The sequence below is a fragment of the Echinops telfairi genome, unplaced genomic scaffold (genome assembly GCF_000313985.2).
Source record: "Echinops telfairi isolate 266 unplaced genomic scaffold, ASM31398v2 ScPeMD7_5592;HRSCAF=6446, whole genome shotgun sequence".
NCBI lineage: Eukaryota > Metazoa > Chordata > Mammalia > Afrosoricida > Tenrecidae > Echinops > Echinops telfairi.
The window spans coordinates 27,803,068-27,817,649 of NW_022109491.1; the positions used below are offsets into that span (position 1 = coordinate 27,803,068).

At 51.5% G+C, this 14,582-nt stretch overlaps 1 protein-coding gene across 1 annotated transcript in view; it reads left to right on the forward strand.

Moving 5' to 3' along the window:
* The first annotated feature begins 1,273 nt into the window (after positions 1-1,273).
* The window catches only part of TGM3 (transglutaminase 3), a 54,108-nt gene continuing 40,799 nt past the window's right edge, over positions 1,274-14,582 (forward strand). Inside the window, exon 1 of the mRNA XM_004698188.2 lies at positions 1,274-1,302. Within this exon, the coding sequence (XP_004698245.1) occupies positions 1,296-1,302 (7 nt within the window). The 5' untranslated portion in view covers positions 1,274-1,295. The remainder of the gene's footprint in view (positions 1,303-14,582) is intronic.

Below are 14,582 nucleotides of genomic sequence, written 5' to 3' on the forward strand. Positions count from 1 at the left end.
AAGAGTCAGTATTGACTCGATGGAAGTGAGTTTGGCTTTTGGTTGCCTATCACAAACAGCCTGAGTGGCACAATGGATTAATTGGTGTTGGCTGCTAACTGTGAGGTCAACGGTTCAAACCTACCAGCCACTCCATGGGAAAAAGATGAGTCTGTCTGTTTCCATACAAAATTTACTGTCTTTGAAACCCTAGGGAGTTCTACTCTGTCCTATGGGATCATGATGAGTCAGAATCGACTCAATGGTAGTAACTGACTGCCTATCGCAGGAAACCTTGATACTCGTGAATATTTACAATAAGATCATTTGAAAAGTATATCCTCATATAAAACAACAGAAAAAAAATCAAATGTAGAGGGCCACCTCCATTTTATTCACCAGTGGAGAAGCTGGGCCCAGAGAGGGTCCACAATGACTCACCATCTGACTTCAGAGAGGAGATGTCGAACCAGAAGAACAGAGCGTCCCAACCACACTCATGGCTAGTTCTGCTGCCTCGTTAAAAAGAATCATCTTCCCACTTACGAAAAAAACTAACCCACAAAACAAAAAATTGGAATCACAGTGACATTCCTCTCCAGATAACATCTGGATTGAACCCATTACGGTGCATATGCATGCACTTTCCACCTGCATCATCTCATTTGCACCTCCCAAGCGTGGTGCGTGGAAAAGGGTGGCTATAGTTAACCCGTCACTCATGAGGACTCCAAGGCGTCACGGTCGGGCAAGCAAAGAGCTTTGAACTCCAAATGAAACATTCCCCCTCCTGTCCTGTAGCCCTGAACAGTGACGTGTGCCTCGTAGGAGTGGGACATGCTAATATATGTCCCTTGTGAGAAAGGACTTGGTGACTGATTTTCCACCTGTGGGGTCTGCTGAGAGCCTTCTTGGCCCCACCAAGGACTTCTCCGAGTCAGCTCCCGAGAAAATACTTCCTGAGGGAAGTATGGCATCATCACATCCTAAGCCTGGTCATCGGGGAGGGTTAATGCTGGAAAGAATCGTCAGCGTGAATGAGCTGTGCGTGTGCCCTTCCGACAGCCCCCTTTCTCCCCGAACTGGTCTTGCATAAGCAAGATGACCTTCCATTGGGTGACAAGCCTGTCGTAAATGAAACGTTTACAGGCACTACAGGAATGACCTAGTGCCTCGCCCACCTCATTAGAATTCTAATTGGGGTGTGTAGGAGAGGCTTCTATAAATGGCAAGGCAAACCCCGGCAGCCCTTCTCCCCACACACTGTCTGTGCTATCCCCAGCCGAGCTCGGAAAAGCAGCAGAGGAAGGCGCAACATGGCTGGTGAGTGCAAGGCATCTTCTGAAGGCTGGACCTTGGCCGGCAGCCCTGCTTCCCGGGACAGCTTCCCTGAGGGCCCTGGGTTTCAGGGCTCTATTCCGAGGTGGTTTTGTTCTGTGTTATTTTTCCCTCAGTGGCTACCCACTTTCTCTAGCACATTCCCAGGGGTGGGCCGTTTTGGAATGTCACCCTGAGTAATGGGCTAGGATGTTTGATGCACTGAGAGGTCACATCCCTTGAAATAGACAGACAAGCCTGGCCCTGTTGGTGTTTGTTTGTTTTTAATCCTCTGGTTGTTAACCAGAGGAGTCCTGCCAGCTGGTACCAGCTTCGCGTGCTTCTCATTGTCACCTTGGCCAGCTGTCAGTAATGCCGGCGAAGAAAAGCACATCTCAGAGCTACCAGGGAGGGCAGGGCAGAGGGAGAGTGGCGGCTTGTCAGTAGCTTCCGAAGAAACCGTCGGCACCACAGGAATGCTCCAGTGTAAACTGCACTTCCGGAAGGAAGCTCCAGCAGGCACATTGGAAAGTGACTTCAGAACTGAAACCTCCTGGTAGCAGGAGGCACAGGTGTGCCCCAAGACTGACTGTCATGGTCCCTGCCGGCAGTGCCAGCGTCGCGGGATGAAAAGAACAAGAAACGCAGGTTCTCCAGCTCTGCGGTGACTGTCGAGGATTTGGCTGTTAGACAGCGCCCCCACTAAGCAGTGTGCTAATAACCACCTGTCATAGAAGTGCAGCCCCAGTAGGTCGACAGGGACGCCAAACTCAAACACCGCACGAGTCAGAGCGGGAGGTATTGTGACTAGCCATCTGGATGGCGGGAGCTTGTAAAGAAACCACAGGGCAAGATGCACAAGACGAGGGTGGGCTACTTTGGAAATCGCCGAGGGGTTGGAACAAGGCCCTGCACAAAAGCGACCCCATTTGCCTGTCGTGCCTTTTCTTCCTAAAAAAAAAAAAAAATGTATATCCAGGCAGGGTTGCTACAGGGAGGTACTGTGGAGTGTGTAGACCTCAGCAAGAAGGAATGGGCACTGTCCGCTAGGGGACCCCTAGTCCCACTTCCCCAGGGAGAGGCCGAAGCCTTTTTACCAAGGCCACCCAGCTCTTCAGATGGGGGCCGGGTCCAGACCAGGTCCGAGCGGTGTCCCCTCCATTGTGCCCTGCTACCTGAGCTGAGGTCATGCCAGAATGCATATGACACCTGCGACAAAGCTCGCTTCCCAGTGGAATTGTTACCAGCTGCGTAGACAAGCCACGACCACAGCCTCAGATGCCCTTTTGCAGAGTGAAAGCCCACTGCCATCCATCCATTCCGGCACAGACTGGAACCGCCCCGTGGGTTTCTGAGACTCTAAATCTTTATGGCAGTAGAAAGCCTCATCTTTCTCCCGCTGTGTGGCTGGTGGTTTCAAACTGCTGACCTTGTGGTTCGCAGCCCTATGTCTAGCCAACTATGCCACCAGGGCTCTAATTTGTAAAGTGAACGGCTTAAAAATGGATGGGCTTTCAGACTCCTTCCAGGTACATGCCCCCAATTGTGCTCATCCCAACAATGAGTGACTCTGGGGAGTGCGTGCCCACCTCGTTCTACAGGGCCCACATATGTGGTCTGTCCATGGTGACATCTGCTTGCATGAGGGGGTCGTAGAAGGCCTTGAAGGCCTGCGATTCAAGAGCCTGTGAAACAGGAAATGATCTGCGATCACTAAAGATGAGGACAGGGGTTGATTGGGAGAAAATCCGTTTTTTTAAAGGAGCCGGGATGAAGAGACCGGCCAACACATTCATTCCTTAGCATTTGACAGACATGCAGCTCAAGCTAAATGCCTCGTCATATAGCCGGCAAGTGCTCGGTCTGTGTTTCTTGATGGAATGGACTTTGCCTAAGGGGCCTCTAAGCAAAGGGGCCATGCCAGGGGCAGTAGGGAACATGGAGACCCACAGGGGACCAGCTCTCCTTCTGTGAGCGAAGGGGCCATGCCAGGGGCAGTAGGGAACATGGAGCCACGGGGGTGGGGACCAGCTCTCCTTCTGTGAGCTTGCCACCTGGTGGTGCTTGACAGCACCAGGTTACACTGGACTGTGACGAGGCTGTGTGGCACACACACAAACCCAGTGCTGTGGAAACCAGGAGGAGGAAGTGATCATCTTAGCTGAGGGCTGAACAGGGCAGACCCGGGAGATGCAGGTGGCACTGGGGCTGAACAGGGAAGATGTGATGTCGGAGGCATTTGGCCATGGAAGTTGGGTTGAACCTGGTCCGAAGGCGTCTCATGGGGGTTGAGAACAGATCTGGCAGAAGGCACAAGATAATAAGTGTAGGTGAGCCGGGAGGTGTGCCCCAGGGAGCTCTCAGAAGCACTGTACTGTGAGCTTACATCTGGTTTGAGATGCCTTTGTCCTCTGGTTCTTGTTGGATCCAGCTGCGGTTCAGTTACTCTCCTCCCTTGGTGGACTGGATGGCCTGTTTGTGGATTGAATGGTAGTAGTGGTCTGAGCCAAGTGACCAGGCACCCCCCCTGCCTTCTGCCATGGAGCCTGGACACTCATAGCTCATCTCTGTGGACTGGAGTGTTGACTGTGAAGACAGAGGGTGAGCCTCAAGTGGAGGGATAGCCTCGTCCTCACCTCCAGAGCCATTCCGAGTCCCTGGGTTCAGGGCAAAGTCTTTAGGCAGAGCCCCCCACTGGAGAGATGCTGCTAATCTGGGAGAGGAATAGCTCTTCCCAGCAGGGGCTGTGAGCTTTCTTGCCAACTGCTTTCTCATAACAGAACTGGCCTGAGCTTCAGGACCTTACCTTCTGTGGGTCTTATTTTCCCCATTCCCTAGAGCAGTGGTTCTCAACCTTTCTAATGCTGAGACCCTTTAATACAGTTCCTCATGTTGTGGTGACCCCCAAGCCTTAAAATTATTTTCATTGCTACTTCATCACTGTAATTTTGCTACTGTTATGAATCGGTGACCCCTTTGAAAGGGTTGTTCAACCCCCAAAGGGGTCGTAACCCACAGGTTGAGAACCGCTGGCAGTGTTACTTTCTGGGCCTATGGGTTTGTCACACTCCCCCTTCTCCCTGGATCCAGAGCTCTTTCTGTCGTGGAAGCAGTCCGAATTCCTTTGGGGTTCCTGCCTTTTCTCTCTATAAGTCTTCGAGGCGCTTCCTGGGCTCTCTGTGGGGCCTTGTTCCAGTCATCTGGGCCAGAGAGTCACCAACGCTCTCTCAGAAAAGCAGATGGACCCCTGGGGAAGAGGCTGTGGCTGCCAACGTTGTTCCATGTTTGAGATGAGGAGACACTCTCTTCCCCAGCTTGCCCCGGACAGACGTTGTCCCCTATCCATCAGAGACAGATCGGCCAGCAGCCTTCCCCGACCTGGAACAAGGACGGCCGTGTTCAAACCTTTGCCACGATTGGATCATGGGCAGAAGTAGGGTCTGAGAAGGGGTAGGAGGGTAAGTCCAGAGCCCCACACTCTCTGGATGGCATCTCAGCTCTGCTCCTCGCTGCCCGAGTGATCACGGGCAGGTTACTTAACCCGTGTGTCTGTTTCCTCACCTCGAACAAGGAATCACTGGCGGTATTCACCTCATAAACCAAACCAGATGTCACGGAGGTGACGCTGACTCATGGAAGCCCCATGCGTGTCAGAGGCAAGCTGCATCCCACGGGGTTTCCCATGGCTGGGGTTTCAGTGGCGGATTCTGAGCGTTGTTCGAGCCCCCGGGGCACCTTTGGGTGGACTCCAACCTTCAGTTAGCGTGTCCACGGTTGGCACCTCCCTGGGACTCCATTCACCTCATACGTACTCAGTAAACGCTAGCCAACCAAACAGTGGCCCTCAAGTCCCTTCCAGCCTGTGACCACCCTGTGTGTCACAGAGTAGAATGGTGCTCCACATGGATGTGACCTTCCTGAAGCAGAACCCCAGGCCTGTCTTCTGAGGTGCCCCTCAGTGGGCTGGGTGAGTAGCACACCCTCTAGGGACCCCCTCTGGAAACCTAACTCATGATGACTTGGCAACGTCCTTCATGAATCTGGTTTCCTCCGTGCCACTGAGGGCTGAAGAACCCGGCCAGACGCAGTGCATTTCTCATCAGAAAGCTTCTCAGGGCAGCCTGTCCACTTGCGAGGAGCCTCCCCAGCATGAGCGCTGTCGCTGTGTCCACCCCACGGGTACATTCCAAGGCCTCAATTTCTGTGTCCACGGGCCCAGTGCTGCCTGCCCAAACGGGGCTCTTGTCCAAAGCTGGGAGGCATCTTCCTCCGGAGGGTATAGCTAAGGTAGAAACATTTTTTCCCTCACTTAGGAGGGGAGGGAACGTGACACCAGGGGCTTTGGGAGGGGCTGACAGTTTGGGTGGGATCAAACTGCATTTCTTTCTCAGCATCAGCTTTTGCCCACTGTCCCTTGGATGTGAGGTGTGTTCAAGGACATGCAACTCTCAGTGCTGGCTGCCCATTAGAATCATCAAGAGACCGTTTAAAGAAAGGACAATGCTGTCCTTAGCCTGAGATGCTCCTTTCACTGGTGTGGGATGGGGTCCACGAGACTCTGTGGGCAGCTGGAGTTGACCGCCATGCCCCGACAGATCCTAAGCTCTCCCTCTGAAAGTGAACGGGGCTCAGGGGGGCTTCCTTCCTTCCTCCTCCTACCCTGGAAGTACAATATCTACTCATGGAGGGGGTTGTGGTGGCACTTTCTCTCTGGCAGCCCCAAAGAATTGTGTCCAAGCAGTTGCCACCACAACTGCTTTGGTTGGCTGCAGAATGACAGCTTAGAGTCACACACGGGGTCCATCTGGAGGTTGAGTCCCGGCTCTGCCTGAGTGAGTGAGTGACCATGAGACAGGGGCTTCATACAGCTTCCAAATTCCTCATCTAGAAAATGGGGCTGATACTATTTTCCTTATGGGGATTCTGTGATGATTGCAGGACGTCAGTGGCGCCCACAAAAACAGCCCTAGCTCGTCCCCACTCTCTGTTTGCGGGAGCCCGTGGTTTACGTTTCCCTCTTCCATGCAGGACCAGACAATGTTTTGTTCTGTTACACAGAAGCCTGCAATTAGTCAGAGCTGACTTAACAGCACCTCACAAAAACAAAAACAACCTTTGTGGGGGCCCCAGGTGCTTGTTACGGGTGCCTCTCTGGTTCCAGTAATAACCTTTGCAAGAAGGGTGCATGGAGAGTTCTCATTATCCCCTTTCTACCAACAAGGAGAGTGTAGCTCAGGGAAACTGAGATCCTGGCCCAGGAACTATCAGTCTGACTTCAAACCACCCACCCAGGACCCAGTTCACTTCATCCCAGCCTCTCAGCAGCTTGTTCCACCCACCAGTGGAAACCTGCGGTTCTCTGCTGCTTGGGTCCTAGAAAATTGCCTAGTGCCACCTGTGGAGCCCTGCTGGTGTGAGGTGGTTACACGTTGGGCTGCGATCTGTATGGTCAACAGTTCGAAACCACCTGCAGTTCCGTGGGAGACAGACTTGGCTTCCTACTCCTGTAAACAAGTCTCAGAAACCCACAGGGGCAAGGGGTGGGGGGGCAATGAGTCAGCAGGGACCCGATGGCAGAATTTGGTTTTGTTTGTTGAGTGGTTCACAGGGAAGCCAGATGCTTGGAGACAAAAGCAAACTAAAAGGCAATGGCACCGGCTAATGCGGGACAGGCACTGATGATATGCCCAGTGCCCAGATCCAGGGGAGAGGGGTATCAGGAATGACTCACGTCCCCTCATTAAGTTAGGACGTGAGATGTAGCAGACCTGAAATGACTGTACCCCCAACTCTGCCGGGAGGTGTGACACTATAAAGAACCCAGGGTCTGGGCATCGTTGATATCACAGTGTGAGGACCACCCCACCACCACCACCACCTAAGGCAGCGGCATCAGCAAGGGTGGCATCACACCACCTTCCCCTTTACCCGCCAGTCAGAGCACGGACTGGCAGGCGACCGTGCCATAGCATGGGCAGAACCACATAGCAAGGTGCTCAGCCTGTGTGGAGGGCACTCCATTCACAGTGGGGTGGGAAATTTGCCTGCTAACATCGCCAACTGATGGATGGACTGACTGCCCGCCTGGCTGGGTGTATGTGTGTGAGGGAGAATGCTATAGTGCTGACTGGTGACACCAACCTTACTGATGCCACAAACTTGACTTCTGGTCTTACCACTGCATCTAACCTGCTGAGTGAGTTCAGACAGGTTGCTTCCCCTGATATGGGACTATTAGGGAATACCTTTGACTTTCAAACTGTCAGGTGCCACCTGCTAGCAGGCTGTGAAATGTGGGATGTGACCAGCATTATTTAAGAAAAGAAGGAGCGGTGTCAGTGTCCACCATACACGGGAAGAGCGGGCATGACTTTGTGCAGCTGTGCTTGTCACACACCCATGTGGCATGCCGACACTTGTAAAAATGCAGTCGTTCACATATTCCCATCAAGCAACGAAAACAAAGTCCATCGCAGGCCCCTTGGTTAGATGATTTTTTGTATTGTTTTATTATTTTTCATATTTCTATGAGCCCACATCAATTCTAGAAGCTTATGAGAGGAAAAAATGTACATACATCTTTGTATAAAGAAAGGATATGGGGAGAAGGAGTTGAGAAGTGGGAGACCCAGCCTCTGAGGTGTGAGTCATGCTGGGCCTCCCAGCAGCTCCCCTAATAGGGTCTTCCCAGGAATCAGAAGTGAGAACTTCATCCCACCCAAACACCCTGGGCACGTTCACCAGGCTGCTGCCCAGGACGTCATGAATGCTCAGCCAGCCAGGACAATCCATCCAGATTGAGCCGGCCAACTAGAGACGGCCTGACAGGGAAATGTCAGGTTGCAATGGCTCAGAGAAATCAACCACCCAGAAGATGTTTCCTTTGGCACAGAGTTCTGCAGCTGGGCAGTTCTAGGTGAGAAGGCAGCGGCACCATCCTTAGGGGCCCAGATCTGTGCTTCCCATTCTGCCATCCTAGCAGAGGGCAAAAGGCACTGCCATCAAGGCCATTCCAACTCACAGTGACCCTATAGGACAGGGTAGAGCTGCCCCTGTAGGTTTCCGAGACGGGAGCTCTTTACGCGAGTCCAGAGCCTCTATGCTCTCCTATGGAGCAACTGGTGGTTCGAACCACTAACCTTGAGGTGACCAGACCAACATGTAACCCATGATGTCACCAGGGTTTCAAGAGTCGTGTGCCTCCGATGAAACATACAACTTTCCTCTAGTTCTTTAATGCTGCCTCCCTCCCACTATCATGATCCCATTTCTACCTTACAAATCCGGCTAGACCAGAGCGTGTACACTGGTACATATAAGAGCTGGAAACACAGGGAATCCAGGACAGATAAACGTCTCAGGACCAATAACAAGAGTAGCGATACCAGGAGGGAAAGGGGAAGGTGGGAGGAGAAAGGGGAAACCGATCACAATGATCAACATATAACCCCCTCCCAGGGGGATAGACAACAGAAAAGTGGGTAAAGGGAGACATCAGTCAGTGTAAGACATGAAAAAATAAAAATAATTTATAAATTATCAAGGAGGAGGGAGGGTGGGGAAAACATGAGGAGCTGATACCAAGGACTCAAGTAGAAAGAAAATGTTTTGATGGTGGCAACAAATGTACAGATGTGCTTGACACATGGATGTATGTATGGATTATAAGAGTTGTATGCGCCCCAATAAACTGATTTTAAAAAGAAAGAAAAAGAAAAAAGGCTTAAAATCTACAATTTAAGAAGCTCAAGATAAAGAGCAAATTAATATCAAAAAATACAGAAAAATTTAAAAATAACAGAAAAAAATGAGGAGCGGATACCAAGGGCTCGAGTAGAAAGCAAATGTTTTGAAAATGATGATGGCAACACACGTACAAATGCTCTTGACACAATGGATGGATGGATGTGTGGATTGTGACAAGAGCTGTATGAGCCCACAATAAAATGAAAGAAAAAGAAAAAAAAGAGCCGGATGTCCATTACATTCACACTCCAGCCAGCAGGATGGCAGACAAGAAAGCAAGCAGGCAAAGAGCATTTGTCATCTGTGTATACTCAAAAGAAATATTCAAATACACACTCGCCCGCAATGGTTTCCAGCAGCGGTAGTCACAAGAGCCGAGACATGGGAACCAACCAAGTGTCCCTCCAGGAATGACTGGACACACACAGTGTGGCATGCATAGGCAGTGGACAGTATCCCATCATGAAGGGAGCAAAGCATGGATGCATATGCAGATTCGCATATTGTGTGAGTCCATCGGTAAGAAATATCGAGACGAAGCCAATCCAGAGAGACAAGGGAGGAGATGAAAGTCTGCCAGGAACCTGGGAAGAGAGAAGTCAGGGGTGGCTGCTAATGAGTAAAGATTCTTGGGGGCAAGGTGTTTTAGAAGTAGAGAGGGAGGATGATTGTACAGCATTCCGGTGATATTAATTTCACTTAACTCTACACTTCCAAATGAATTTTCACTCAACTAAAAGAGAGTGACTTCCTGGAAGTTAATAGAACATCTGCCTACAAGCCATTAGCTGGAACCCTTCACATGACCACCCAGTTGCAGGGAAGCCTGGAAAGCCTAGTGCTGACTGATATGGGATGTTTTTGTTTTTCTTACCAAGTAAAAGGAGACCGAATCTTGGGAAAGACCTTTGGTTTAGAGAACGCGCCCTGGCTGCGAAGTGGAGTCTGTGCTGGGCTGCGAATACAGGGATTGGTGGCCCAACTCTACCACTCTCCCCTTCAGAGAGAGAAGAGGCTGTCTGCTCCCAGAAAGATGGACAGTCTGAGAAACCCTAAGGAGTAATTCCAGTCTGCCCTGTAGGGTGGCTGTGAATCAGCAGTGACTAGATGGCACTGGGTGGGGTTTGGTGTGAGGTTTGGTCTCCCCTGAGTGGGGAACTGAAGATGAGAAATTGTCGAGGGCTGGCACGGCAGGTAGAGTCACTTGGGCAGGTGGCTCGGGATTGTGAGAAGAGGACCGTTATGAGACCCAGACACGTTCAGCTGGAGGCAAATGATGTGACCTCCGTGTCCTCACGTCCGGAGGACGAGGTTCAGGAGGTATTGGATATGTCTCTCAGGCTCCTTTCTGTTTTTCACATCGATGCGTCAATTGCGGGGATGACACAACTCTCCCCTCATTCTTCCCCTCACCTGGGTCCAGGCTTGTAAATATCGAGAGGCCTGTAAACTCAGAGCCTGCGGGGATGGCTGCATCTGTCTCCCCTTTCTGTCCCGAACGTCCTCGTTGTGGTTAAGGCTAGGCCAAGGGCAGGGGTGGGCAGAGGGCCCTGGGTAGTCCACAGGCAGGAGCACTGGGCCCTTGATCTCTGGGCGGTAGACCAAGCTTGGGGTTCAGCTGGGGGACAGCGACTCAAGAAGTGTCAGAAATGACACCTGAGTTTACTGACCACATTGCTTGTCGTCAACATGGACGCCATTGGCCTCTCCCTGTCCCTTCTCTCCCCTGCAGACCACGCCTCTGAAGCACGTTTTCCCGTGCAGGGCCTCACTCTTGCCTCCTCCTCAAGAATGAATGCCAGGGTCGAGTGTAATGTATGGGGAGACCCTCACCTCCTTGGACACCATCTGGGCAAAAGGTGCCACAAGGGACCCCTAGCAGGGGGAGAGCTGAGGACCATGGCGATGGGGTGGGGTGGCGTAGGAGGGTTGGAGTCAGTAAGATCTGGGTGCAGAAAATCCTCGCTCTGCCAAGTACTAGATTTATGACCTCACACAAGGTACTCTGTTCTCTGAGTCTCTGTTTCCAGTTTTTGTTAATACTTCATCGATTTATATTTCTATCTCTATTCCTGTCTCTGCCTCGATCCCTACCTCTGTCTCTATGTCTGTGTCAGTCTCTATCTCTATCCCTGCCTCTGTCTCTGCCTCGATCTCGTCTCTGTATCCGTCAGTCTCTGTATCTGTCTCTATTCCTGCCTCTGTCTCTATCTCTATCCCTGTCTGTCTCTATCTCTGTCTATGTCTCTGTTTCTGCCTCTGTCTCAGTCTCGATCTCAGTTCCTCAGAAGGATACAAATAGTTAAGAACGCAGGTGCTAGCAGAGAGGTTGGCAGTTTGAACCTACTGGGGAAGCCTCAGAAACACGCCTGGTGATCGGCTGCTGGAAAGTCCTGGTCACCAAAGCCGGTGGAGCAGCTCCGCTCTGTGCACACAGGATTGTCATGAGTGGCACTCAATCTGTGTATCACTATAGACTGTGAGCAGGAGTGGACAGGCAGGAGTCTGGTGACAGGTATCAGATATGAGTTCCCCTTTGTCCTCACCGCACCAGCTCAGAAAGGCCTGCATCCCCCCTCCCCACCCTAATGAGAAGCAAAGCACCTTTGGGTTCAGGAGCCAGAGTCTCGTGAGCACACTTCTGGAGTCCTCCACCCGAGAGCTGTGTGACCTTGACCAAGCTAGTTGCCGTCTCCTTGGTCAGCTCATGGTAAAACAAGAATATTAAAAGTGCCCACCTGACAGGGTCGGGGTGGGGATGAAACGAGCCCGTATATGTAACACACATTGAATCGTGACTGGCTGGCAGTAGAGAGCAAACATTCTATCAGAAAATCCAAACTCGCTGCCCTCGAGTCTATCTGGACTCAGAGTGACCGTATAGGGCGGGGTAGAGCTGCCCCTGTGAGTTTCTGAGATTGTAACTCTTTGTATGAGTAGAAAGCCCCGTCTTTCTCCCGAGGAGCAGCTGGTGGTTTCAAACTGCTGACTTTGCGCTTAACTACTATGCTACTATGCTCCTCTGTTATGACATCATCATCATCATCATCATCACCCTCGATCTAGCACTTTGTATGCCCCGGTCTCCTTTTGGCAGGCTGAGCCCTCGTGGGAGGAAGAGCGTCTTAGTATCCAAGCTCAGTCCTCTTAGCCATTCTCCTGAAGACAGGGCACTCTGGGCTCTGGGATAAAGGGGCCGGGCTTCTTCTATGGACACAGCCCCAGCAAACTGTGCCTAAGAAAACAGTGACACCCCAGGGGCTCCAAGACCACACTCCCTTTTGTAAAGCAGGAGAATAATGTGGGCCCACTGGAGGGGGTGCACGTGTGACATCCCTCCCCTGTGCCTCCATCCTCACCCCTGTGCTTGGCAGAGGGTTGCCTGGAGACAGTCTTTCTGCTCTGAAAGAGCTTGTGGTCTCCAATAGTGGCTCCGCCTGAGGGAGAAGGGCATGTGTCTTTTGGGGGAGGCAGGGAGGGGTGAAATCTCTGAGGAGGCTCGTGTCATCTGAACCCACATGTTCCAAAGAGCTCTTCAGTCTTCTGAGACAAGTGGCAGCTGTACAGGGGGTCATGAGCAAGGCCGGTAGGAGGCAGGAGTGGGCACCACTGAGGCCCCAGGAGAGAGTCCTTGCCTCTAGCAGCCTGGTAGACACACGCAGTGGTGGAGCTCCGTGTGGACCAGAGCGCCGAAGATCCAGGCTGTCTCCACGGGGTGATAGTGAGCAGAGCTAAGAATGGGCATCACTGTTCTTCCCCCCGGCTCTTTCTCCTTTCCTTCCTTTGTCCTTGCTTTCCGTCAGGGGGGGCTTGTTGATGGAATGAATGCTTCGTGTCACTGAGGTTGTACAAAAATACATTCATTTATTCCTTCCAAGACTAGTTACTGAAGGACTGGAGATGTGAGTGAATGAAAGTTTCATACCCTTGAGGTGGTGGAAGGTCACCCGTGAGCCCCCACCCCACATTCTTCCTGTCACGAGTCTCTGCCTACTTGACTGCCCTGGCACCACATGCACTCCCTCTCACGGCTCTCCGCTGTCCTGTGTCGGGCCAGATGAGGCTCCTGATCTTGGTGGCCTCTCTACCCACTGTCCAGAAGGCTGTTTGCCCCATTTGTACCTGTCAAAATTCTCTCTTCTGCCAAGGCTGTCAGGCATTTTCAACAAAGCTGTTCCTTACCATCCACACCAGAGTGTGATTCCTCCCGGCTGGACCTCACTTGCATCTTTCGCTGGGGAAACTGGTTCTAGCCAGGTCCACCACCATCACTTAGGCTTGTCTTCCCCACCGCTGAGGCTTTGTGACCATCACAGCAACATTTCATACGTATTTACGCCCCCTAATCTTGCGACTAACACCCTTGCCCACTGCCAGTGAGCTGAGAGCAACTCATAGTGACCCTGTGGGACTGAGTAGAACTGTCCCTTTGCTCAGTGAAGACTGTAAGTCTTTACCACAACAGCTCTCTGCTGAACAGCAGCTAGCAGTCCAAAGAGTAACCCACTACACCATCGGGGTTCCTTCATGACTAAGTTAGTTGTTGTCAGCTGGCACCATCCTCAGCACCATCGATAGGGCGGGGGTCATTCTTGTGGCTGCTGTGACAAATCATCTCACTGACCTACTTTCCAAATGTGAAGCCTTTCCCAACAGGTCGTCTCTTCTGATGGTGGGTCCCAAAATAAGCAAGGCAATGTCTCACCAGCCTCACTTCCAAGGCGCGTTCTGGTTGGACTCCTTCTAAGACTGATTTGTTCTTTCTCCTGGGTCATCTTTGCCACTGGTCTCATGACGAAGATCGACCCATCTGATTTGCAGAGCAGTGAGTGAGTGGGGTAATGTCTCAGACATCAAGGAGGGAAGTTTCTCAAAAGATTTCTATAGACTAAATTCCTTACAATCATATTTGTTCATAACCTTCTTAGTTTAGCTCCATCACCCCTATAATCATAAGCATCTCACAATAGTAAGAATGAACACTAGATGGATGGTAGATAGACGAACACTGTCACGTCAATTCCAACTCAGGACAACATTTTGTACAACAGAAGAAAACACTGCCCAGTCCTGTGTCATCCTCGTGATCACCAGGCACGTCCGAGTCCTCCTGTGTGGCTCTGATACCAATCCATGTCACTGAAGCTCTCCTCCGCCTTCCCTGGCCACCAACCATGATGTCCTCCTCTAGCAACTGATCCCTCCCGATGATGTGTGCAAAGCCAAAGAGTCAGACAACGTCCGGTTGTGACAGGTTTCCAGAAGTAGCTCGCCAGCCTTTCTTCCTACTCTGTCTTACCTTTGAAACTTCACAGAAACGTGTCCACTCTGAGTGACAAGGTATCTGAAATATTAGGGGTACAGCTTCTAGCACCATAGTGTGTTAACGAGTGTGTTGAGCATTTGCATGACCCAGGGACTTCTCTGGCTGCCCAGGTGAAAAGAACGAGTTCTCCTGACTGGTTGGGTGCAGCTTCACAGCACTGGGGCTCATTCTCAAAGGCTGAGTGATGACTCATCAGATGGAGGGGTGGGGTGGG